Here is a 26,508-nt window from a genome sequence, read left to right on the forward strand (position 1 = left end):
GCCCCTCACTTCCTGTCCTCAGAGGCCAAGATAAGCCAAGCAAAGAGCAGCTGTGTGAGAGAAAGAAGAGGAAGTGAAGCAGTTTCTTTGGTGGTTGATGACTCAGAAGTGCCTGCTGCAGTCAAGCGAAGGTTTGCAGTGGCCCTCAGACCTGACAGCGAGAGGTATCCAGAAATATTGTGACAGGCAGCCCGCTCTGGAATACTGATATCTCTGATTAGACCAGTCTCATTTCTCTGGAGTTCCTGGGGGTGGAAGGAAAGAGGGAAAAATAAAATCACATGATCTGTTGTTGCGTTGGGAGCCACAAGACTCTGGCATAACACTGCCAGTTTTGAATGCGTTTTAGTCAGTTTTCTTACTGTCTGGATGTGTAACTAGCACCTCAGAGAAAGTCACACAATGGGTCTCCCCCCTGACAGCAGAGAAGCTCTCTGAGAGAGGAGAAGAAGATGGAATTTTGATCCTTTCTCAAGTTCAGACTTTTCCCTCATTTACCTCTAAGATGAGTGGGTACCAGATGGACGCACTGAAATGCAGTGAGGGATTTGTGTCATTTCAGTCTGGAGAAGAGAAGACTGAGGGGGGATCTTATCCATGCTTATAAATGCTTAAAGGGTGGGTGTCAGGAGGATGGGGCCAGTCTTTTTTCAGTGGTGCCCGGGGACAGGACAAGAGGTAACGGGCACAAATTTGAACATAGGAAGTTCCATCTAATCATGAGGAGGAACTTCTTTACCCTGAGAGTGGCAGAGCACTGGCACAGGCTGCCCAGAGAGGTGGTGGAGTCTCCGTCTCTGGAGACATTCAAAACCCGCCTGGACGCGTTCCTGTGCAACCTGCTCTGGGTGACCCTGCTCTGGCAGGGGGGTTGGACTAGATGATCTCCAGAGGTCCCTTCCAACCCTACCATTCTGTGATTCTGTGAGGTAAGCTATGTTCCATGTATGTGGACTTTCTGGATCACCCTAACTCCCTTTGTATGCATGACGTCTGGGGGACCTTCAGCACTATTTTATTCCTTATTCTGTCAAAAATGCCCTGCCATGGCATCACCCCCTAAGCAATGTTATATTACCAAGACGTGGGAGTGTTTTTTCTCTTTGGAGAAGAATTTTAGCTTTTTTTTGAAAGTTAAGTGGTGACTAAATGTGTCTTGGATGGTTACTTGCAACTGCAGCCTAAGCGATAGGACTTTACAGTTCAGGTAGTCCCTTTCAGGTCCTACAGCCAGGGATAAGGTATCAGCAATTGGTGTTACCCAAGGTTTTGTGTGTTGGGTCTATCTCTCAGCTGTGCTTTACTTCTGGAACGTCAGAGCTGACTCCATTTTCCCAGCCACATATTGTTCAGAAGCGGGACTTACATTAATGGTTTTAATCATGACTACTTGATCCGCCTCCTTGGCTGCTTTCTCTGCAATTTTGACAGTCTCATTGTCCCAGTCAACAAAGTCCATGGCCATCATGCCTTCCAGTGCACTGGGGAGAGAGTAAGGGGCAATGGGGAGGTGGAGACGAGAAATGATGAGAAGATGGGGGGGGGAGGAAAAAGGAAAGGAAGGGGGAAAAACGATAAAGGAGAAGAGATTGTTAAAGTATCACAGTTGATAGATTCCTGCAACAAGGCAGCTCAACTTGATAGATCCAGGTACCTGGCTCGCCCTTCCCTATCAGCAACATTTCATTTTCATTATTTTTTCCATTTAGCATTCTTCATAGCTACATTTTCCTCCGCTAGCTCCAGAAACGTCTTGACTCTGGACTCACTCTGAGGCCTCCTGCTTGAGTACACGCACAACATACAAAATGTCAGGGTAGCCCATGCAGCTGGAGATGTTGTTCCGAGGGTAGTAGAAGAGGAATGTGAGACACATCTCATTCATGGTGCTCGGCCCACCCTGCAAGACACAAGGATGACTCAAATGTCTGCTGAGACACAACAAGGAGACTATTTATCCTCAGGAAAGCACTCTTGTCGCAGCTCACAAAGACCCTGTGTGGTTAATAAAAAAGAATTTATGTCTTTGACAGAAACAGAGAATCAAAGTATCCTTTGACAAGAGTCTGATAAATAGGCTGCTCTGTAGTTTTATAGCTAAATCTACTTATCCTTTCCTTCAGGAATACTACCGTATTTGTATTTCAATCTACAAGACCCCCAAATCTGAATCTTTGGAAAGTTCAACTAAAACATTCAGGGAATCATCTGTGGCCTCCACATCAGAATTTTTCAGTGGATCCCTACTTTTGGAACAGGCCCAACCAAATCAGTGTTGCTCTCTGTGAATATAAACTATAATCCTCTTTAGGTCAAATCTTAGTTTCTTACGCACATTTCTAAGTGCAATAACATCATTAACTCCTTTGCATGGCATAAGCTCTAAAATAAGTTATGAATCTTGAGTATGGCAATAATTGTTTAACAGTTAAGTTCTGCAAAACTGATGTCTGGTCTAAATAAGAAGAACCAAAATGAATGTCTTCATATTTTGAGAAGTCCAAATCAGGTCCAGGTTATGTAATTTTCTGTATTTGACATCTGTCTGTTCACTACATCCGAATGGTTGATGACTGAAAACTGACTTAGCTGCAAGTTTCACTACTTGCACTTGACATTTTGGGAAAGAGTTACGTTGTATAGTATTAGATGCAATATATCTTTGGGATCTGTTGGTAAGCCTCTAGTAGTAGGGTCTTGCTGCAGAGCTGGAGAGCAGCTGTGCAAGGCATGCCTCAGTACGTCTATGATACTGCATCTGGCACAAGAAGCCTTTACCAGGACTGCGCTTGCTGGTGGAATAGGGGTATGTCTGCCCAAAGGATTTTAATGGTGATAAAGGAATTTTAAAAGTAATGCAATATTTGTAGGTAGAAAAACAAACTTACAAAAGTAACCCCTGACCGATCCAGTGTCTGAAAGTTGCATTCGACCAGGATCTCATCCCCCTAGGGAACACAGTAGGTCACACCATCAGAGCCGTACAAGTAAAGCACACAAGACAATCTCTCGCAACACGGGCAACCAGGAAACTGTGTGAAATCAATGGGCCACAGCCTGAGATGGAATGAAGGACAGAATATGCCGACATGCTCTGAGACCTCTGGTGCTCACCACTTCCCAGCCTGCCTGCCCAAGGCTACATCCCAGGGGAGGAACCTACTGGTTTGATTATAAGGATTTCCTTCATGTCCCGAATCTCCTGCAGTCTGAAGTCATACTTATTGTCCTCACAGATGATCCCCAGCTGCTCACCATTCCTGGGGAAGACAAGCAAGGGGATAAAGTTATAATGTTTCCAGGGAGGGGTGTGGAATAACCCATTCCTGGATGAATTGAACAGAGCTGAGAAAAATCCCCTCCAGAAATCATGCCTGCTCTCTTTTGTACCTTAACTCACAGCATGTATTTCAGTGACAGTCAGTCCCAAACATACACTTGCAATTTCTCACCCAGCCCTCTTTGGTCTGGAGTCCAAATATGGACTTTTTACTTGTCAGTAATCATTATGCCTTGAAACTTTCACCTTTCAGATAACAGTCTGGGATCCCAGAAGTAAGAACTCCAATACCTGCACTACAACACACTGCCCTAAAAAAAAAAAAAAAAAAACAACTCTCTGAACCTAGCAGAGTGGAGTTGTCAGGCTGTTTAGGACCTCCCTTGCAGATGCAGAAGTATCAAATGTGAATTCTTCCTTCCTTGCTATTTCTACAGTGCTTTGTGATACTGCTACTTAGGTGGCCTCTGCTCTGCTTGAGCACTTCTTCTCCATCCACGTTACACGTCCTTAGATCTTGCTAAGTACATCCACAGCGCACACAGCAAGGTGCATCAGGGCACCCAGCCCACAACTCCTTGTGGTGCGCATGGCCAGGCTGTCCCAGCAGCTGCCGCACACCCTGCTTGCTTGTTGCAGGCTCGCTCTGTGACTGCTGGCAGCTCTGAGCAGGTGAACTGGTAGGCTCACAACATTCTCCAGCCACATCTCATAGCAAAATGGGTTCAGGAGGGAGGAACCTGTCTTAGAGGCCAGCTTCACAAAAGTTCAAGTCAAGAAAAAAGATTTCCCATCATGTGACACATGGTTTATATATACCATGCGACTTGCATAAAGCGTAGGAGCCAAAGCTATTGCTACTGTCTGGAATAAAATAGCTCTGGCTAAGTCACTCATACTGACTATGTGTGACTTTTGGCCTGTGCTCGGGTATTCTGGATTTAACACCTGAAAAGGAGACAGGCCTACCCCTAAATTGCTATCAAAGATCACAATCTGCTATATTCTGCCAAGGTCAACCTCCAAAGAGTCCAGGGCCTCCACTAATTGGACGAGTGACTAGGAACATCATAGTTATCCTACACATTACAGGGGAAATCCCAGAAAAAAAACAGTCACTGTGCCTGAATCATCTCCTTCCAGAAGGTGTTTCAAATGCTTGACCTTCTGCTCTCGAGCCTGTCTTTGAGATGGCTCCAGGACATGGTCCTAACATGGTGAAGTCTGTAAAGGTCCTTTATCAGATGTATGCTCATCCTAAGCAAACTGAACTGCTGCCTTAGTCCTCTCTAGACTGACCTCAGGTGATTCCTGGCAAAGAGACAGAACATTCCATTTTCTTCTGAGGCTTAAGGAAAACTCTACTGTATATATCACTCCCTGTTACTTGGAGCATGCACATGGAAGGTGCTAGCCAGCGAGATGGAGGGAGGCTCATTCCTCTTCTCTTGCTGCCTAGCATAGCAATCCAAGTGTCAGGTCAGTTTGGGCTGGAGACCACTAGCATTGAAACTCAGGGATGGCTTTGAAGCCAATAGGTTTTATTGATGTCTGCTTTGCTCCTTTTCCCATTTTTCTGAGGTTGCCTTTGAAGGAGCTTCTAGTCTTTTGGTCCCATTTCTTGGCATACTGGGGAGTGGGTAGAGAGGCACAGGGCCAGGGTGTTTAAACCATGTTTGATTGTAGGGTGCCAGTTTCAGGATAACTGAGGAAGGCCATCTTCAAGGGCAGATGTGCAACTTTGGAACAACTTAGACTCTTCTGAATGATATTTCATATGAGCGCTTAGAAGCCAAACTAGACAACGTCTGCCCTGTTCATAACTCAGCTTTGCACTGGTTGTAGGGGGCCAGGCACTCTCCTGTCTCCCACAGCTTGCCTGCAGTGCAGTGCAGTTCAGGTTCGCTGCAGACCTACGTGATCAACTTAGTATGTGTGGAGTTTCTGCTGGGTGAATCAGCACGTGAGGCAGTATGTGAGACAGTGCAGGTATCTGGGGATCTGGTGTCAGAGCACGGGCAGCTAAGGACCAGGCAATGCCAAAATTTCCCCTTGCCTTCTAGATGGAACTCACATCACATCCTAGAGTGTGCACCAGCAATGCCATGTAGACAGGCAAGGAACTTGATCTTGAAGGTGTCACAGGGAGCACTCTAAGATTAGAGTGTCACTGTGACATCTCACTCACATGCTACTGCGACTACATTCATATGCTAAATATCATAGGATCATGGATTGTTCTTTGGCTCACTGGCATGGACTAAGTGTCTGCCTCCCTGTAACTGTCTGCAGTGTGATGCTTGGCTTATGTTGGGTTATTCTGAAATTAGAAACCTAAGGAGAAGATAGGCCTTATACCTATACTACCAAGCACATGGACCTCTGTGATGTCTCTTTGGCCTACAGCGCAATAATTTTTTAGTTCTGGGTTTTGTTTTGTTTTCAAATTCTGAAGTAGAGCTCAAATGCTATGCTGGAGACCGTGACTGGCTATTTTCATAGCTTGAAACTGAGAATGCATGCTTCATAGGCTGGGGTGTGATCAGAGAGCGCATAGGGGTGCTGAAGCTTTTAGTGTGGGAGAATGGTGGAGGAAACCAAACCCAGTGTAGTTTTGCCCATGCAAACTGGTACACTCAGTCCCCAGAACTGTGCCTGCGTAGCCTCAGCGTGAGTCTGGTGAACAGGACCAAGCTATGCAAGGGCACTGTCTAGCAGCTTAGTGTGGACAAGCAGTAGTCCAGTGCTTGAGCTCACTGCCTGGACCTGTTTTATTGAACAGGAGCCACAGTCCCAGTCTCATACTCTCTGCTCAGCTGACCCCTTTTTCCTGAGGAGCTGGTTCTTTATACTACAATTCAGACACTGCAGTCTCTTGCACTAACAGACAGATGAAGACTAACCTGGGAACATCATTCTCATCCACTCTAGCCAAAGAGGCAGGGACTGATCCTGTGACACAGGCAGCAATACTTCTCTTACCGGAAGTAAGTTTGCTTCTCTTACCAGTATTGAGCAGCTTTCACTCCTCTGCCAGACAGGTGGGTGTGAAGCAAGTAGGCAAAAACATGCAGATCTGCAACCAGCATCCCATTCATCTGCAGTTCAAAATGAAGTAGGTCAGAGCCTGGCAGTCACAGCTTAGCACTAAGTTTCAGGCCTGCCCATCAAGTCAAAAGCTTGATGGAACTTGTGTAATCGTCAGCTTCACCTTTTTTTTTTTTTTTTAAGGGAAGTTTAAGGCTGTTTCTTCGTGTAGGTCAGTACTGATTGAAAGGTTGCCCTGGAGAGCCTTTCTGCAAATTGCTCTTCTGGCTTTAGATACTGTGGCATAGTTGTCTGAGTTTGTGATATCTCATGCTGGGTACTGTAACCATATCTTGCTATCAGATATGTGAAAAAACTAAGACAAGATACAGGAGAGGTAATAAGTTAAACATGCAGATACATGAACTCTAAGGAAGAGCAGGTAATAGAAAGAGTAAAAGCAGAAATTGTAAGATGCTGATCAATGGGCCATTAAAAGAACCATCAAAATGTAAATGTTAAATGATTCAAAGAAAATATTTGAAAACTGATGAAAAGAAGAAAACCAAGATTACCTCAGGCCTCGTAAGAGGGAGCAAGCATATGGGTTGTTCAAGCGGGATTGTGGGCCTGTGTAAAATTTATGGGATGTTCTAAGTGGATTGTGGGAATGTGCAAAACTTATTGTGGGATGCTTAGGGAAAAGGTCAAAGGTAGGGAAAGAGAGAAACAAACATGGGAAAATGAAGAGAGGAAGAGGAGAATCCAGTGGTACTTAAGCAGACTGCTGGTCAATATGTTTGTCTGACCAAATCTGGTACCTGATCACTGCAATCTAGACTATCTTATTAAAACTCTGTTCCTAACTATTTTCTCTGTGAGTGCGCTCTGTATACTGCGTATATGCATGTGCCTGTGTTTTTGGGATGGGATGATCCACCAGGGAAGTTCAAGCTAGAAAGACCCAAGATGCAGGTCACAGACTGCGTAAAAGGGCCCTGGACCAGGGCACAGATGCTAAAAGGACTTATGGTCTGCACCAGAAATCAGAGAGACCAACAAATATGATTACATATGGTAGCTGAGTGAGCGTGCTTATGGTTATGTTCCTCTAGTGAACTTTAAGCCTGATTAGTCAGAGAGGAGGAAGAGGATTGGGCCATTTGTGTTGTCCATATTCATGCCTGCATGGTGCCTGTAAAGATACTGTACTCCTATCTGTGTCAATCTGTTTGTGGCAGCTGAGTCTGCTCTCTGAGTGTGCATGTTTGTGTAGGGTGCGGGTTGTCTATATGTTTGGAGTTTTCCCCCAGCCGCAGCACCTGCTGGGCCTGGGAAAGGGGAAAGTGGCAACCTCACGTCTAGCAGTCCTGGAGGAACCTGCGAATCCTGTGGATCCCACAGTCCGCCAGAGCCGATTATTGTTAGCCCCCTCTTGGCTGTGATTTGCGGGATGTTAGATCTCCACTCTAGAACTATCTTCTTGACCTGAGAGAGAGCACTTACACCTGGTGTAGAAAGGTACTGCCTTCCTTCACCAGTACCACACACATATGGCAGGATAAAGGCCTCTTGCATGTCGTGGCGTAGACTCCCTTGGGGGTCTTGGGTAGCACTACATCCTTTGGGTTTTTTTTTCCCTTTCACTTAGATGGGGTGAACAGCTATTCAAGCCATGGTTCTGACATGCTTACACAGCTCTGCTAACTCTTGGTCCGAACCTTGTGTCTCTGCTGAGCAGTTTCATTGGAATAGATATTAATTTTGTGGCATGCAGAAACGGAGGCTAAGATGGCACCCTGCACCAAATAGCTTTTGGACATGTCTAGAGCAAGATGAAAAACCAAAGCAGGAAAGATCAAGAAGGATTTCACATGGCTTTCCGCACACTCACTTCATCAAACTGGCTGGAATTACAAAGGCCATAGGATCTGTAGGATTCTGCTCCAGGAGGAATGAAATGCACAGGGAAAGTGAAGATGCCTGTTTGCAGAACCCCCACATCATATTTCCGTAGCTCCGGAGTATAGTAGATTCGTACCCCTGAGCTGTCGATCAAACCTGTAAAAGAAAAATGACCACTCTTTCAGCAATGACTCCAGAAACATCAGAAGCAGGGCCTGAAGCAACAACACATATAGTGTCTCTTTCCCAGTCACAGGCTGGGAGCAGGCACAGATTAACAGGAAGGTCTAAGCCTTCCACCCTACCCCTGTGGTATGGTCCACTGTAATTTACAGTGTATTAAGTCATGCAAGGTGTACAGTTGCACAGATCTTCACTCATAGCGCATCTGGATCCGGCCCCACTTACAGTTTCAGATGATTCCCATAAAATCACTCCACCCTTTGTTTCCCCTTCTGTGAAATGATAGCGTATACTGTGGTGGCATTCTTCATCACCACCACATAGGGACTGAGAGCTGGAGGTCACGGTAGAAGCTTGAGGTGGTATTATTAGGTTTTCAGGACTTTATCCAGACCATTGGTACACCTATTTCTCCAACTGCCACTCTGTCCTTTCCTTTTTCCCCATAATGCCCACTTTTCCCTGACATTTTCCCTAACAGTCCCACTAGTATCACAACAGGAAATGTGCTCAGCTTTTTCAATGGTAAGACGTGTCCAATCTAAGTAGATGTAACTACCTATGTTCCTAAAGTTAGTTTAAGTTCTTCCTGGGTGGGAGCCCAGTCCAGTTTCTTCTTACTGTCCTGAAGGCTGTACTGAGCGGCATACGGAAATGTTTCATGTAGAAGCTGGTTTCTAAGAAGCATGTAGGTGAGGTCTGAGGCTTCCATCTTGAGGCTGTTGTTTGTCAGACAACTGCCCAGCATTACCCACCTGGTAACAAGTCAAAATTGCTGTAATGGATTTCTAGTCGGACATACTGAGGATCCCAAGGTGTCCCTATGGAAACTGCAGCTTCATCTGGAAATTGATAAGACTTGTGGAAAGAGGAAGAGGAGGAAAAAAGTTATATGAAGTAGTTAGTTTTTAACTCTTCTCTCTTGTTTCTTGATTGAAAACTTACAAAAAGAAAGTTTTTCATTTCTTTCATCTCTGAATATTTATTTAGACACTGATAGAAATCAAAATATTGTCGGAAATTCTGCCAGTTCCATTTCTTTTCCTTCTGAATCAGAACAAGGAAGAATTTTCAAATTTTTTTTTTCATTTGCCCTTTTGATTGGTTTCATTTTTATTTTTATACTATATTTAGTAGGAAATGGTTATAGAATGTGTACACTCTTGCAGCGAATTTCATATCAGTATTGGCACTGCATAATAGAAAATCTGAATAAAATTAGTGTAAGGGTTTTGTCTAAAACGTGTCTCCTTCCTCTCTTCTCCCCATGTACATGTATACTATAGGGATACAAAATACATTTTGCTCTGAAAGGCAAAGTGACCATCACAAGATAGACGATAATATTTGTGCAGCACTGACTCGGCCACTCAGCCAGAAGCATCAATTTCACTGAACTTTTAATTTTACTCTGCTGAAAAAAAAAAAAAAGCAGAAAGTAGGTACACTTCTTTCTGTTACACAAGACTAGCACAAGGAGAATTTTGTGAAATTAATGGCAACATTATCAAAAGGTTGGAATGAAAGTCTTCTTATGTGACTTACAAGACTTGTTTAATGCAGGTATGATAATAACGTGCACACATATGCAGAGTATCGAGAACTCCGTAGAAATCGACAGCACGACCTGATGCAGCAGAAGTAGAGTTGAATGGGGACAGTATGAGGAAAATCACCGGTTTGGCTGGCCCTGCAGCACTGTGGGGTCTTAATGGACAAGCTGATGAGAAGGTTACTACTGTTCATAACAAAAAAAATGGGGAAGGGAATGTGCCCTGCAGACTCACCTCTCCTCCAACAGCCCAGCCCACAAGCACCTGAGAGCACAGGGCAAAATCTGGATTGGCTCCATAGCAATCATCTATGCCACTGGGTAACACACTGGCATCGCCACAGGCATAAACAAGAATATGATGAACCAAGGATATATTGTGGGGTGTTATTACAGGTTCGAACTGTAACCAAAAGAAAGAGTGAAAAAAGTTACTGTCGACTCTAAAACATTTATTTCTCAGGCAACCAGAAAGAGCAGTTAAGCATACCTTAGGCGAACCGATACAATCTGATTCGCAAAATGGGTGGTAAACTGGATGATGATTTATCAACTCATTTTGGTATGCACCCAGCAGAGTCCATTTGTCCAGAAACAATTTGAATCTTCCTCTAAAGCACCTCTCCTTAATCAGAATCACAGGGGTGTCTATTTGACCTGTTATGCTGGGAAGCGTGGTTCCAGACTAGAAATGTAAATAGTTTACCTCATATACCATTTTCTTGGCTGCAAAGCAACATAAGGGACCCTGATCTCAAGTTCACTATAATTCACTGCTCCTTCAGTTGTGCCAAAAGTACTATAATCAAGATAAATAAACCCCGCAAATAACCTGGAACTGCTCATTAACCACCGAACTTTTTACCAGCACTGATGAGATCAGGCCTCAAAATCCTGATGTTACCCTGAGAGCTGACTAAAGCTCCTGAGTTTGTTCTGTAGGATTAACTGTCATATTCTTCATTTTTCCAGTCCATGAAAATTCTTCGTTATGAAATTTTGCCTTATGCCATTTCAGTGGAACATCTGTTTTTAAACCTTCAAAACCCACAAAACTAAGAAGGGTTATTTGACCTTGAAGCAAAGTTATCTTAACTTGAGAAGTAAACTAATCTTGCTTTGGACAGTTCCTGTTTCTTTTTTTTTGCTCTTCTTTTTTGCATATTGAATCTTGAAAACATGACTGCAAAAATGTTAGGTTTGCTTTTTATACAAATATTCTTAGGAATTTCCAAGAGCAAAAGCAAAAGTCATTCCAAATATAGAAAATTCTGGAGGCTCCTTTTGCTCCCAAAGATACCAATAGGTAACATGGCCTGAGCTCACTGCGCTAAGACATCAGACTTGTAGCAAGGTATTTTCAGGGGTGATGCACATGAAGACAAAGCTACTTCCAAAGCTAGAAACAAGACAGAGCTTATTTCCACACAAGCCAGACAAATTAGCTGGCTCATCCCAATGGCAGCGAAGGACAGATGGAATGCTCCCAAGTTTTTACTAAAATGCTGTAAAAGACAGCCTTGTGCACACAATTGAAGGAGTAACTCTGTTCTGCCCTGTTTTTTCCACTGTGATACAACCTGCAAATTTACCTTGTAGATATGGTGTTTCTGATCGACCATGGGCAGCGGGATAAAGGTGCAGGCGTACTTGGTTTCTTCAAGTGGAACAGCAAACTGAAAAAGAGACAGACACGTGAGTCATCTGAAGGTTCCCCCGGCAACTCAGTAAAGCGCACAGGGAACTGGAGAAGCCAAAGGGAGGCAGTGCAAGGAGAATGAGACCCAGAAGAGGAGGGGGCAGGAAGGATGATGCATTTAGCAAGCATTTGATTGTATTTTGGTTGCAACGAGTGACGTCAGGAAGATGAAACTGTGTTCTGGTGAAGCGCAAACACATTTGTCAGCTCTACCTGGTCTTGAATTCATTTTCTTTCAGATTTTTTCTGTATTTTTCCAAAAGGGAATTGCATTACTAATTTACGTATTGTAACATGAACTGAGCATAGGAAAGATCCATTCCTTCAATCAACATTTTTAATTGCCTGTTTTCTGGAGTCACAAGCACAACACATGATAGCGCTAATCCCACAAATCTTTACATAAAAATAGTGCCCCTCTTTACTATGGAATGTTGCCCATGCTGATCAGCAGATGCTGCTGTGTCTTGAGTGAGTGCTGACTGTGTGGGCTGATGCTGTTTAAAGAAGGAAGGTGTTAATGCAATACCACACTGAGCTGGTACTTTTGGACTCCATTTGCCAAGGATGGCGCACGTACCACGAGGTGATGCTAATGGCGGGGCTCCAGCTCTCCTGGTTAGTCCTTACATCTGACACTGAGATGCAGCATAAGTTAATACTGGAGGCAGCACACACAGTAGTGTACATTGCATTTTCTGAGCTCTTAGACAGACTTGCCACTGAGCATTCAAATGCTTTCCCATTATTTCTTTCCTCTGTGATATTGTGGAATTCCCACAAAACAAAGATGAGAATCAGTAAATATCTTCAGTATATTATAGATATTTTTCTATGTGGATGGGACAATAGACCTGTATACATACATGCCTGAGTTGTTAATTATATTGTAATTCAGTAGTACCACCACCTCTGTTTGACTCCTTAAACTCTAGTCAAGGGAACAGACTACACCTTACAGCATTTTCCTAACAAATAAGCCCTTACCCTCCACACAGCAAGTCTTCCCAATTCATTCCTCCTCTTGCCAGTTCTATTTGTGTGTTTCCAAGATCAGTCATTTTTTGATCTGTGCCATCCAAACCTCCAGCATGGACATGATCAACTTTGCAAAGAAAGGCAGGAGGAAAATTTTCTAACATGCCAAGTAAAGCTCTTGCCCAATACTTACATTGTCCAGCCTCAGGTCATAGGTGAAGAATATTTTGGGGTCAGTTGAGTCAGATGGGGCTCTGTACCTCATCAAGAAAAGAGACTTGGAGAATCTTTGTCCTTTAAAGAATTGGACTGTGTCATCAGTACCAAAGGCAGTAACGAGGCGTGCTGTGTCCACCTGTAATGGGAGGGTTTCATTGGAAACTCTCCTTCTTTCCTTCCCATCAACCACACACACAGGTTCACCCCACAATCACATGCCTTGCACCACCACGTATGTATTAAAGTGCAACCCACATACTAACCATGTGCAATTAAAAATAATCTAAAATAATATCACTTTATGTATTTGGTATGTACCCAGACACTCAGACAATATGTCAGAACACACAACACAAAGTAAGCAGTTTAATACACAGGATTTGTCTTGTCCAGATAGAAACACGAGCAAGCAGAGGCAGTTCATTTATCTGTATATACTATTAATGCCCTTTGGGAAACTTTTACTAAGAGATTTACACAAAGCTAAGAGAACTGTAGTCCCCTGATTCCCCATTAACAGCTACTGTTGAGCATGAATGTACTCAGTGATCCTCCTGGATCTGCCCCATCATGTAAGGACAGCAGTAGCCATGAAACTCTGGGCTCTTCCCATTCAGAATGGGATTATATCTCTTTCAATTAGTAAAGGTCGTTAAGAAGGTTTGTAAATACAAAGGCATCTATCCAGTTATTTTCACATGAATTTGAACTCTGGAAAAATAGCTAATGTACACCTAACTCTGGACAAACATTTTTGAGTGGGCTAAGCCTTGCGCATAATGCTAATTTACCCAGTAGTCCCTCAAGCAAAGGTGAAACAGTGAAAACAGTGTCTATATACTTAGAGTTCTGAAATTGTGTGCATTAGTGTGCTTGTGAACCTTGGCAAAGCATATTTTTGAAAAAACTCTGACTTAAAATACCAGTTTGGGTTGGCCAAGTATTTAATGTCAGTCAATACCAGTATGAAGCTGGTATCGCATCAAGAGAGGACTCCAATTATCAAAGCATTCTGAATTTTCTAAACATTCAAGAGAGAAGGACTCCAATTATCAAAGCATTCTGAATTTTCTAAACATAATTCTTCCTAAAATACTGCCTTATATTAGACAAATACAAGCCTCATCTCCCATACTAGATTGTTTTTTTATATGTGGCAAACGAGAGAGACAAATGAGCAAAATTTTTAAGACCTGTGTTCAAACTTAAGAAAGAGTTGAGATTTATATCTTCCTGTCATCCTCAGATCTGACCCTGGGGATCTGGGAATACAATGGGGCATGAGAGCAGGTTTGTTTGGGATGTTGCTTGAGCAGTCCCCTTTCTTACTGTGATATCCAGGTCATTTGGGTCACATGTCCGGAGGTGTCGTTTGAACAGCATGGTGGTGGAGGTCTCATTCTCTGTCACTGACAGCAGTTGGTAGTCCTGACTGTCATCTTCCTCAAGGGTTGCCTCATCTACCACATGATAATCCTGGAAAAGAAGCGGGGTGAAAGCCATAGAGAGAAGGAGAGGAGAGAAGAGGGAGAGGGAGATGGAGAGGAGAGCTTCCTACACCCCAAGAAGTCATGTTTCCAAGTACTGCTGGTGGGATATGAGTAATTATCCAAGCATTTCACTCTCCAAAAAGCTCCTCTGCTTTCACTGGTGATTTCCACAAACCAATTGAAGAGAACTCAGATCCAGTCCCTTCTATATGCAGCTGCTCAAGAAAAGAGCAGGCCCGGGGTCCCATCACCCAGAGGATGGCCTGGACAGGATGGATCCTAGAGGATCTTCCCTGCTTCCTGAGTGACATGCTGCACGCTGGGACATTTTACCACATCTGGCTCAACCACACAGGGTGTGAAATGAAATAAGTCCTGTTGGAAAACAGAGGTAGTTCCAAAGTAAAATCTTTTGGGCATATTAAAGCTTCTACTTTAACTCTTAGGTTTTCCATAACTAACCAGTGTTTTTTGCAGCATATGCATAGTGAAAAAAACAAATAACATATAGCCGAGGTCATCAAATGCAATTGTTACTTGGAAAAAAGGTACAGAAAAATGAGACAGGGTTTGAAAGCACCGAGTTGTCTAGTTCCTGTATAAATCTCAGTGGGAACAGAATGGGCCACAATAACTGCTGCTATGAAAATATGAGGTGAAAAGGTGGAACTGTAGACACAGCTGCAGAAAGAGAAGAAGAATAAAAAGGAGTAAAGCTCTAAGTTGCCTGACTGAGACTGCATCATATTTTTGTGGCAAAGGAGTTCAAGTGACCAGAAATGAGAAGGTGGTAGCTGCAGACAGGATGAAAATCTCTCCTAGAGAAACACGAAATATAATAAGGCATATGTCTCCCTAATGCACAGCTGTTAACTGCTACATTGAGGAGTTTTGCTGCAGTATTCAACTTTGGAGGGATAAAAGAAAAGAGAAAAATTTTACCAGACAACAGTCTGGTCAAAGAAGAATATCTTTATGTAAAATCCTTCCTGATATTTTTTTCTAGCCATCTCTGTTCCTTTAAGTGATTCTTTCAAAGCCTGTTTACAGCTTTTGCTAAATTTTCCCATATCTCCTCTAATATTCTTTCATCTTCTGGATTTTATCCATGGATTTGGACTTTCAGAATAATCTAAGCAACTTTTCTCTAACAGAAATGCGCAATTTACAGAGGGACATATAATAGTTTGAAAATACAGCTTTTGTTTTCCTATGTTTTGAAATACCTATTGCACTCTTTCATTAAAAGATCAAAATTCAAAGTCTCCAAATAAGCTAGTTGAAAATAAACAAGTTATTTAAAATTCAATATACCTTATGAAAGAGGAAGATAGTAAACAGCTGAAAAAAACCCCACGTTTGTGAAAACAAACCTTTTTGGCAAGTTTTTTCCATTGGACATTATTCAGATAATGAATTTGTTATGGTTGTAGTAAAGCAGAAAACTGAAACAAAACCCAAAGACGCAAGAGAGGATTAGAATGAAGAGTGCAAACTTAAACTTCATTTACAGTAACTAGCATATTTTTTCTTTAAACTTACTTTGCTTACTGGAATGTCTCCAGACTTAAATAATTGGAAGATATTTTCTGATAAATAAAAGAGTTGAAAAAACCAAAAACTTTTGTGGGACGGAAATTATTTTCTAACTTAAACAAAGAGTTTCAGCTACCAATGCAAAAAAAAATTGAAAATGTTAAATATCTCTTCTGAAAACAATGGAATGTTTAATATTTTTGAAACCAAACACTTCAATTTTTCCTTTCAGGAGGTTCTTTTAGGAGAAAATAAATGCTTTGGTTTTACCCCAAATCACTTTAAAAAAAATCATTACTAAAAAATAAAGAACAAGGGCTTCTTCTAAATTGATCGTAATTTTTTCCCTGGGGTCATTGACAGCCAAAAATTCCCTGCCTGTGTCACAATCACAAGAAGATTTCAAAAGTGGGTATTACAAGAGCAGTGTTGCAACTAACCGTTATAAGTAAGACTAGCTACCTCACCCCCCCCTCCAAAGTTCAGCCATTTTAGACAAGCACCGAGACGTATTTCATGCAAAACACATTTTACTGTTGTGTGAAAAAGGAACTGAAAGCAGCTGAACAAAATAAAACCGCTATGACTGACAAACACTTCATCAGTGTAAACTCTTCTTCTTTCTGTATCTGGATAGCATTAAACGGCCTGTTTCTCTTTCATGATTAAACCAAAACGAAACAACACCCACGTCTTTTATTTAGCAGCCTCAGTGGCATTTTACTACTCCAAACTCCAGCTGTTTTAACATCAGGCCTTTATCCTTAGTGGTTGCCTTTACAGACAATGGAAAAATCAGCAAGTCCCATGATGTCCTATCCGATTCCTAAGCGAGACATTTAAGACAATCAGAAAGAAGCAACCTTTGGAGGTGAACACATGTCTCCACTTACTACAGAGGAAACCAAGTAAATTAGCCTTTGAGCAGCTTCAGTGAAGGAAAACATGAGACTTTCATATCTGACTCCTGGATGAACTGACCTCTGGTTTGCATGAATCAGAAGTTACTCTCCTAGCCGCCTCTTCTAGCTTCATGGTAAGAGATTGTTGCAGTCATATCTAATTGGTTCTGGCTGTGGTTTTGACTTGCAGGTGGGATCAGTTTATTTGCCTAAACAACATCATCTAGTGCCATCTGGGATATCATAGGGTATCTCAGGTAGTTGTATGGGGCTAGAAGGCATGACACAGGACCTGCAGAAGACCTGGACTTTCAGACAGAGGCCATGCCAACTGAGCATCTCAAATGGCATCGGACATCTATCTTTAGCCAGTTGAGCCCATGTGCTTTCAAGCAATATAATTAGAGCATGACCCTTGGCAAAAGGGGATGCAGAAGAAGTCTTTTCAACTTACAGAGAAGTAGATGCTGCCATTTGGGAAGACACCTCCTATCACAATGTCAGATCCAGGCAACTCTCCATGAGGGCTGAATCCAAATGCCACCCAGCCAGTTGTATGGACCTGCAGTTCAAATGACATCAGCTCCTGCTCATCATGGTCCCAGCGGAGGCAGACCATGTTTGAAGGATCCAGGAAAGTAGAGAAACGCAGCGGTGGAGGTGCAGGCTGGCCAGAACAAAAGCATGGGAGGAACAAGAAGAAGAGCATACCCTTGATTCTTGAAAAAAGAAATACCATCGCCGGCAGGACCACTGCAGTTTGCAATTCTTGCTGATACCTTGGGCAGGTATTCTGCTATGGGAGCCCAGTTTATATGGAAGTGCATGAGGCTGGGCCTATTGCCAGAAAGGAGGAGTGGAAACCGACTGTTCTATAGCCAATGTAACATGTAGGAAAGATAACACTTTATGTAATATGTCCTGGCACCCTGCCTAAGTGAAATTGTAGGAGGCCATCCCATATACATCTTAAAACATTTTTAAGAGCTGTTTTGTACTACACAACCAAAAAAAGCAACAAAGTCTACCCACTACTTGGGGTGGGTGAATGCTGGCTCTCCTCACCAAGGGAAAGGGTCTCTTCTGCCTAATTTGCCTTTCTGTTGCAAATGCTGAAATGAACCCTACTGTCTGGTGTGATGGTTATTTGCAAGTTTGTTGGGAATGGGCTGGTGACTCTTAGTGACGTGGCTTCTCAGAGGAAACGACTGTGCCACATAAAAAGGGCTCCTGGACTGTAGTCAACTAGTAGAATAAGAAAAATGCTCCATGCACTATATGTTGCTGGGAATGAGTGGAAGGAGAAAAAGGCATCATCTGTTGCCCTAAGACCTTTCAGCATAATGATACGAAAAACAAAGAGCCTCAGCAGCTTTCCAACAGTTTCTGCCAGGAAGTGCCTTGTGCATCTCATCTCCAATTTGCACAGTAGCGTAATCCACTACAAAACATAGCCTGGGTCTGTGGATTTTGAAGGATGTGGTAATTTATTCCTAGTTACTTGATAGGAAAGCCAAGAAAAGCCCATTTGTATTAATCTTCTGAGACAAGTGCTCACAGAATAGATGAGTAACCGAGAAGGAGAGATATCTAATCTGATCTTCAGGGACAGGGCTTAAACAGATCAAATTGCATACAGATTGCTTGAATCCCAGGTTACTTTGTCGGCAGTCCTGCTTTAGACAGCAAGTATATTTGTGGTTTCTTTTGTGAATTATGTAATACAATGCCAACATTTTAAATTTTCTCTGCGCCAGAGAGGCCCAAGACACTGTTCTGGGGGCACTAGACAGAGCTGAGGGACGTGGTAATGCTAAGTAAGTATTTCAAGGCCAGGACAGCACAGGGATATTAAAACAACTGGAGGACTACAGCCCCTGTGTGAGGAGAACCAAAGACAGAGTTGATGATGAAGTGGGGAAGGAATAAGGGAAGGGAATCTGCACGGCTGCATTAGGGTGCTTTGCAGAGCTGCTGGTGTGAGAAATCTTCACTTGCTAGTTCTCCACTCTTAAGCAGAAAATCCCTTTCTCACATGGAGAAGAGCATGAGATTAGGGAATGCAACTAAGACGCTGCTGGAAGGCGTGACTATCCTGGGATCACAAGGAGACATGGTTCAGCTGCGTGACAAAGATTAGAATTGCATGGTCTCTTTGATGGAGCAGGATGTGGTGTTTGCATGCCACTGCTGATGGGCATGGAACAGGTATCCAAGAACAGGAAGATACCACAGATTGGCAGTGAGCAAGATGCCAAAGAAGATTACGAAATTATAGGTTACCTGAGTAGAGGAAAGAAGACAAACCCCCTCCCTTTAGAAAACAAAGTGCTCATACAGGAGCCCAGCATGGAAAGAAAGAGGAGGGTCAGAACCACAGGGTGCAACAGCACTTTTAAGGATCTGCCTCATGTGGCAGATAGAGACACCCAGAGAGAAGAGGGAAGCAGTGATGTTTCACTGTGTTTTCTCTTCAGGGGTTTTGATGATATACAACCAACTCGGGAGATGAGGAAGAATGAAAGTGTTACGCCCAGTACTCTTTTGAAACGACCCTGAAGGCTCCACTGCTGAAACCCTTTGCTGGCAGCACACCTGTCCCAGACACCCAGACAACTCCAACCCCCGCGTCTCCCCAGGGAGGGAAGCATAGGATTCCTGTTGCAACCAGTTGAAGCAATGTCAGTATTTAATTTCACAATATTTGACCTTCTGTTGAGGTTATTTAATAACTTCACTACTTCTTCTAGGCCAATTTTTAACAAAATACTCCATTTTACAAAAAAAAAAAAGTCACAGAGTCTTGTTTTGGAAATGTGGAAAGAAATGCAACCTTCACCTCAAAGACCACAAGCTGCCCAAATTGGATATCCAGTCAAAGGGATTTATTCAGGTTGACTTCATGATCAGTGGCAGAGGAAGCCTAGACTAACCTAGACAAAACAAGTATTTTTAAAATTACTTAAGTGACATGGAATGAATCCAAAATGCAGCATTTTGATACCCTTTACATTTCTTATCATTTTTTTAATATGAAGCTAGTCACTCATTTCAACACATTCACTTCTAATCCCCACAAACTCAGTGTGAAAGACCTCAAGATCTTGCTGAAGATCAGCTAAGAGACTTCTAGGAGACCTAATTTAGTTGCCCACACATAGGTGTCTAGTGCCCTTTGAGATGCCCACTTGTATTTCACCTGGCCTCACCTGCTGCTCCAGGAGGGCATGGGTTTCCTGCTGTACCTGTCTCATCTCTATCAGCTCTGTGTGGACATCTTCAATCGCTAGGCCATCAAAAATAGCTATTTATGCCTACGTTAAGACAAGAGAGTCATGCCTTCGGTGACAATAAAAAGCCTGGACAACAGATTTATATCTCCTCAAAATGAGGGATTAATGAGGGATAAAGGCAGCATTTTAAAACCACCTACTTCTGCCAGTGTTCATGTGTAAGATTAGTTAAAGGCGCCTACTTGTAATAACGTCGACACTTCTGCTGTGGTGGGTGATAGGAACAAAACTAAATATTGTTGTTTAAAATGCTTTAAATTACCATTTTCTAGTTTTATCCTTCATTTTATCAAGGTGTTAAGAACCACTGCTCTGCAGCTATGCCCAGACTAAGATTAAAATCTACTTTTTTCTTTACTTTTTGTGATGTTTTTTGGAGAGGAAATATGGAAATTATGAAAATATGCTAATTTTTGTTTCAAGCAAAACGGTGGAAAGACCAGAAAGGCTTGTTAAACAGTAAAGGGAACAATAATAAAAGCAGTAGAGTTGGTCACTTATTTTTCAAATCAAATATTTTTCTCCAAAAATGTGGACTTGCTGAAACCACAGCTTTTCACATATACCACGCTGCCAACAGTTTGTCAGGGGAGGCTTTCAGTTCCAAGTGGAATTAGTGGCTGAAAAAAAGAGAAAAAGAAATGACTGCCCAAATGTGCTAATTAGAAAGGATGTTTGGTAGGTTGATATCCTGCTTCTGGGCCATGTGTTGTGGTGTCTGGAACAAGGCTTGGAGCTGAATCCTGTATCTCAAGTCAATACACAGCCAACAGAATATCTGCTATTTTGGCATCGATTTGTTATCCTCCTTTAACAGGTCTTCGCTGTATTACCCAAGGGAACATAAAAGGGGGATGTTAATGAAAGGCAACTGAAAGGACAGTAGCAAAGGGAATGCCCTGGGTGAAAATGAAGGGTTTGTAAGCATTGGCAAGAAACAGAGGGTGTCAGTGGGGGAATCAAGGTTTTCAAGACTAAAATAAATGGAGGCAGCTCAGCTCTGTGCCTCATGCTCAAAACAAGGTTTGCTTGATAGACCTTGTTACTGTGCTTGCAATATTTATAATATTCCCTATTCTCTGGACAAGGCATATTGATATGGTGCAAGTGTGTTAGATTAGTGGTGTTTTAGCTTATCTACCGAAAAGGGCAGAAGCAAGGCTGCATTAGAGGATTTACTAACTTTGTTTCCTGATTCTCAGCAGTTCAGGTTTCAAGCATGACAAAGACTTCTTGTCCCTCCCCATCTCCATCCTTCTCAATGACTGTGTCCTCTAGAAGGACTTAAGACAATGCAGGGCTCCTTACATTTGGGAAATGCATTATGTTGCACTATGAGCTGCTGCAGTTTAGAATGCTATGTTTTACAATGTGGTGCACAGTACTATATCGTACTGAGATGGTATGATACTCCCTTATAAGACATTGTATGATGTGTTATTATATTATGCTCACTATTTGAAGTAAAATTGACTAGAGGTTTAAAAAGGACTGGAGACTGATACCCAGAGAGATGCTCTGGCAGAGTGACAACTTGAACCTTTGGTAGCCGGGCTAAAAATATCTTTGCACTCAGCACCACACCACACACACTCAGCACCTGCACATCTTTGACAGCCTTTCTTTTCCATGTTTGGATCCATCCCAGATCCTTTACGATTCAAAAAAACTGAAGCTGACTTACCTTTTGCCGCCCATCCGCAAGACTGCTTCTACCAAATCATATGGGGAGCCATAGCAAGAAGAGGAGGAGATATAGGCTCTTTCCTGAGTAAAGCATGCATTCCTGAAGGAAAGCTGCTGACCCATTGTTTCATGAGCTGCCTTGTGAAATGACTTCACCTTTGCTTAACATCATTTTTCAGCTCTTTCACTGCCATTGGCTTGTTTTCCCATTGCAGTGTTGCCCAAATACTGCTATTCCTGCTTAACCTTGAAGCACTCTGCTCCCAGGTTAAGATACAACATTCTAGATATAAACAGAGGACTCACAACTGTCACACACTCAGCATTCTATGAGATGTGTTTGGTGGACTTTTTTACAGGAAGACTCTTTCATAGGAAGGGGAACGTGATAAAGACGAGCCATTAGAAATGCATTCAAAATTGAATACAGGCAACCTGTAGTGACATTAGATGGCATTGGGACACTAGTGAAGGATCCAAAACCACTGTACAGGCAACACCTCACGACCAGCTGCAACTCTGCATTATGAAAATTGGATTGTGATATTTCAAGATGGTTGCAGATATCTTTATTGACCCTGAATAAAAGAACTAACTTCAGGATCGAGCACAAAGAAGAGCATGGCACGACTGTTAGGATCCCCATGGTCTGGTCTGGGCTCTAGCAGTGACTGTGCATTTGACTTATAGAAATTATACTTTGGCAGCCTCCTAGAAGGGGTGGTGAAGTGCAATTATTGCAAAATGCATTTAATTCCAGAAAGGCAGCAGGGCTAGGAGCATGCATTATCGTTATTTTTTTACAGGCAACATTTTCTTAATGTGGTTTCAAAGACAGAAGAGGTATAACAACTTGCTCACTGAGCCTTTGTGTTCTCAAAGCTTGATTTTGTGTCCTACATCCTGTACATATCCACTTTTTCAACAGTGCTTGTTCCTGCAACTTCTCTTCAACACGACGATACAATTTCCCAGCACTTCCCCATACAATGATGCCCCTTCAAGCCTAACACCCCAAATCAGTTATTTCCACTCTAAAATGGCTACTTCTTTCTATGTCACATATTCCCTAATGGCTTTTGTTTGGCCCAGGTCATGGTCAAGGGGCAGCATATCCATACAGTGATGTAGAATGATGCGTGTGGTCCCTGGGCAGCCAGCAGTCTCATGCTTCTCAGTGGTCTGGCAGAACTGACCATAACAACCTTCTCCTGCCTTTCCCTCACTGGTAACACTCATAAAATCATAGAATGTGTTGGGCTGGAAGGGACCTTTAAAGATATCTAGTCCAACCCCCCTGCAGTAAGCAGGGACACCTTTAACTAGATCAGGTTGCTCAGAGCCTTGTCAAGCCTGGCCTTTAATGTCTCCAGGGATGGGGCCTCCCCCACCTCTCCGGGCAACTTGTTGCAGACACTAATAGGGTCTCACTCCTCTGTCAACTGTAGCATACAGAAGCAAAATACTTTTGAGAACACTGTTCCTCTGCCTACCTCAGCTAGTATCTGTTAATAGGCTGAAGAGCTCAGGGGAAGAGGACACCAACCGGAAGATCATCAGGTCAATGTGCAGAGAGAGACAAGAAAGCAGCCACCTCATTTTCTTGGCAAATGTAGCTAAAATGTCACTCTATCATAGAGAAACAAAACGTGATGCACGGTTTGTGTTTTTCAATCAAGTAAATTGAACACTTAGTGTTTTGTCTCTCTATGAGTTTACTCCATTACCAGTCTGTGGGTGGCTCAAGCAGACCAGCAGTCAGAGAAATCTTCTCAACATTTTGAAGGCTCTCCTTTTACAGCACAGAAAAGAGGATGCTACCTGTATCTGTTGGGTCTGCTCGATTCTGTATAGGCATGTGAAAGCAATGATGGTATGTGAGGGCTAGATCTTTCTGCCAAGTAATTTCTACCTATTTCTGTCATCTCTGAAAAAAAATCCAACAGTTATCTACCAGAGCCCTTATTAGGAAAGATTTTAAAGATGGAAATCACTGTGGAGGCTGAAGGAATTTAAAAAAGAACAGCAGGTCAGCAAGCAAGGGAAGACAGAAAATACACGGCAGCCAGCTAGCTACAGTGAAAGGCCATCTGCCTGCCTTCTGCAAACAAAAGGACAACCAAACTGAATTGCAGTCTCAGGTGGCTTTCTTACTTTCCCTTAACTCTATGAATGCCTTGAAAAACCCACCAGCATATGCCATGAGAAGTAATACAGTGCTGCTTACCACAAAAAGCTACTGAAATGTATTAATTGTGAAGAACATGCAGCTCCAGCACATGAGCCCATACATCAAATGAGGTTCACAGCTTTACAAGGACTAAGCAATACTATCAAGAGCCACTTGGTATAATTGATCCCAAACTTTGCCTCTGAGGTAGAGCAGACAAATACACAAGTGTACAATTACGAGAAGACAGATATTTTAACTTGGAGCAGCCTAAGCAGTCAAGTGAACATAGCACAACAGAGATGGAGAATCAACAGCAACTGAATTGAAACAGTACAAATTATAGTTCCAAGGATATAAGGATCCGACCTTTTAGTTAAGTGGTATCAGGATAGGTACTTTTGTTGTTCTTAGTCCACATTGAACCCTTACACATAAACATAAACCCTTTGCTTCTTATCTTCTGTGTTACTTGCAAACAATCAGCCACAATATTTTCCAAATATCTGTAAAAACTTATCCGAATATTCCCTAAAACCGATGATGAGTCTAACTCTTTCATTCAGCTCCCACTAGGGGTAGGAGTCCTCTGTGAAATGTGATAAGGGCTCTGCCTGCGTTCTACAAGATGCTTGCCCACCATGGGTATTCAGCCCAGTCACAGAAACACGGTACATAAGAGAACTCACTTTTCCCAGCGCAGCATTCTGGTGATCAATGGGAGCGTCTGATAGCCTCCAGGAGGGTTCAGCTGCAAAGGAGTCTCTCTGAAGCCAGAGATACAGACAGTTCTGGTACTACAAGCTGGCCTGCTTGTCAGAAATGTCCGCATCACGGCAGGACGATATTTGCCTGCCAAAGTACCCTTCTAATTAACTGCTCAATTATGCTCAATAATGGGCTATTGCCCTGCTTGGGTCACTCATCTTCCAGGTGTTTCTTCATGAGTCCCAGGATTTGCCTGAAGCCAAGAGAATCGTCACATTGCAGTGTGTGGTCTGTTTTCCCTGAGATGACTGTTAGCATTAACTTTCCATTCAGTAGGAGGGCACACCTGCTATAGGCCTTTTGTCATGCAGTCACCTCCGCAGCCTGTCAGATGGCTTGTTTACTCACTGTTACACTAGAACTGTGTTAGGACCATTTTTGTATCCTTTGGGTTTTCCTTTCGCACAAAGAGCCTGCGGGAGTTTGCTGTTATGGTGACTCTTAACACATACGAACACCTATCTCTCTTGGGAGTACAGTACCGCTAAAGTAGCAGCTGCATTTTGTAGGACAATTTCCTCATTATTTCCATTTAAATTGCGGTATTTTCTATAAGTCACAGTAAAGCATAAAAGTCATACCGAGGTGGGTGCTTTACAAATGCAATGAAAAGACAGTCTATTGTCCAAGAGCTAAATTAAACATAGAAATTATAGGGGTCATAGAAATCTGTTTTTTTCAGAGTATTAAGTTAAACTTCCTGCAGAGGACAATTCCCTGAATCAAAACAGCTTGCTTTAAGCCATCCTTCCTGTTGATATGAATACTGAGTGGAGCCTCTGCAGAAGTGGGCGCAGAATACCACTCTGTTGCTGCTAAAGAGCTAAAGAACATAATTTACATTTCTAAATGTGCTAAGAAGATGTGACATCTAGTGCTTCGCTATAAAGAAGTGGGAGATAGAGAAGGAAGAAAGTGAAGCTGCTGGGTTTGCTTTCTCATTTTTATACAGAAGTAAACCCAGTAATCCTATCCATGAATTATTCCTGATTTATGCTGATGTTAAGTGAAAGGATTCAGGTTCTTCAATCAATGAATTTGTTCTTTTAGCTCCAGGAAAATCTAAAATTCAGAAGTCTATTATAACATCAAGAATAAGCCACTCTCCACCTCTACAGTCTCCACTTTATTGCTGCTGGTTGTGAAGGACCTCTGATCACAACAAGGATGTAGATGAGGAAAAAGAATGAATCTGAAATTCTATTTTGGTTGACTGGACTATTTCAGGGTAAAATGAACGTTAAATATACTTACAATGAGCACAGCCCATGTACAGACAGATACAGCTTATATTCCTGAGTACAAAAAATACCTACAAAATATACCAAGTATGCAACTGAAGCAATCATCATTTGTACTTTGTATTACTTAATTGGTGGGAAAAAAAGAGAATTTTTTGGAAGAGCTGTTTCACCACTGTGTTCTGCTTGATGATTTTTTATAGGCTTTTCCATTTGAGTCTCCAAATGTTTCTCTGAAATAACACGTTTCCTTGTGTTGTGCACATCATTTTCTGTTGTGCCTGTGGAGGGCACAGTGGGAGTCAGTCGTTCAGCCAGATCACTTCTCACTTTGTCAGCCGTATCTTTCCAGACATTTTCTGTAATAATAAATAAATAAAATGATAGGGTAAGACTGCAGACTCTTAGCAGCAAATAAAAACGATCACCACAAATTCACAAAAAAAAAACAGTTGAAAATTGTCTCTGGGATCTTACAACCACCATCAATACATTCATTTGCTCTGAAAGTGGAGTGCAGTATGGTGTGGTGGCAGATATCATAACTCTTTTTCTGTCAGTAGGGAAAAGACCTTTCTA

At 42.5% G+C, this 26,508-nt stretch overlaps 2 protein-coding genes across 3 annotated transcripts in view; both read right to left on the bottom strand.

Moving 5' to 3' along the window:
* Positions 1 to 1,649: 1,649 nt before the first annotated feature.
* LOC141737803 (putative DBH-like monooxygenase protein 2) lies at positions 1,650 to 17,495 on the bottom strand. Its single transcript, XM_074572777.1, has 11 exons — positions 17,226 to 17,495; positions 14,173 to 14,319; positions 12,818 to 12,979; positions 11,540 to 11,623; positions 10,183 to 10,350; positions 9,151 to 9,253; positions 8,202 to 8,368; positions 6,287 to 6,378; positions 3,164 to 3,260; positions 2,889 to 2,948; positions 1,650 to 1,900 (listed from the first exon to the last, which is right to left on the bottom strand). Exons 1-11 carry the CDS (start codon positions 17,478 to 17,480, stop codon positions 1,766 to 1,768), a joined length of 1,470 nt encoding a protein of 489 aa, XP_074428878.1. The 5' UTR covers positions 17,481 to 17,495; the 3' UTR covers positions 1,650 to 1,765.
* An 8,298-nt stretch (positions 17,496 to 25,793) lies between these two features.
* DYRK4 (dual specificity tyrosine phosphorylation regulated kinase 4) overlaps positions 25,794 to 26,508 on the bottom strand; it is a 29,409-nt gene continuing 28,694 nt past the window's right edge. For both annotated transcript variants that reach the window (XM_074589177.1, XM_074589168.1), the window contains one exon: positions 25,794 to 26,288. In XM_074589177.1, coding sequence (XP_074445278.1) covers positions 26,053 to 26,288 — 236 coding nt within the window. In that variant the 3' untranslated portion in view covers positions 25,794 to 26,052. The remainder of the gene's footprint in view (positions 26,289 to 26,508) is intronic.

The sequence above is a fragment of the Larus michahellis genome, chromosome 1 (genome assembly GCF_964199755.1).
Source record: "Larus michahellis chromosome 1, bLarMic1.1, whole genome shotgun sequence".
In the NCBI taxonomy this organism is placed as follows: domain Eukaryota; kingdom Metazoa; phylum Chordata; class Aves; order Charadriiformes; family Laridae; genus Larus; species Larus michahellis.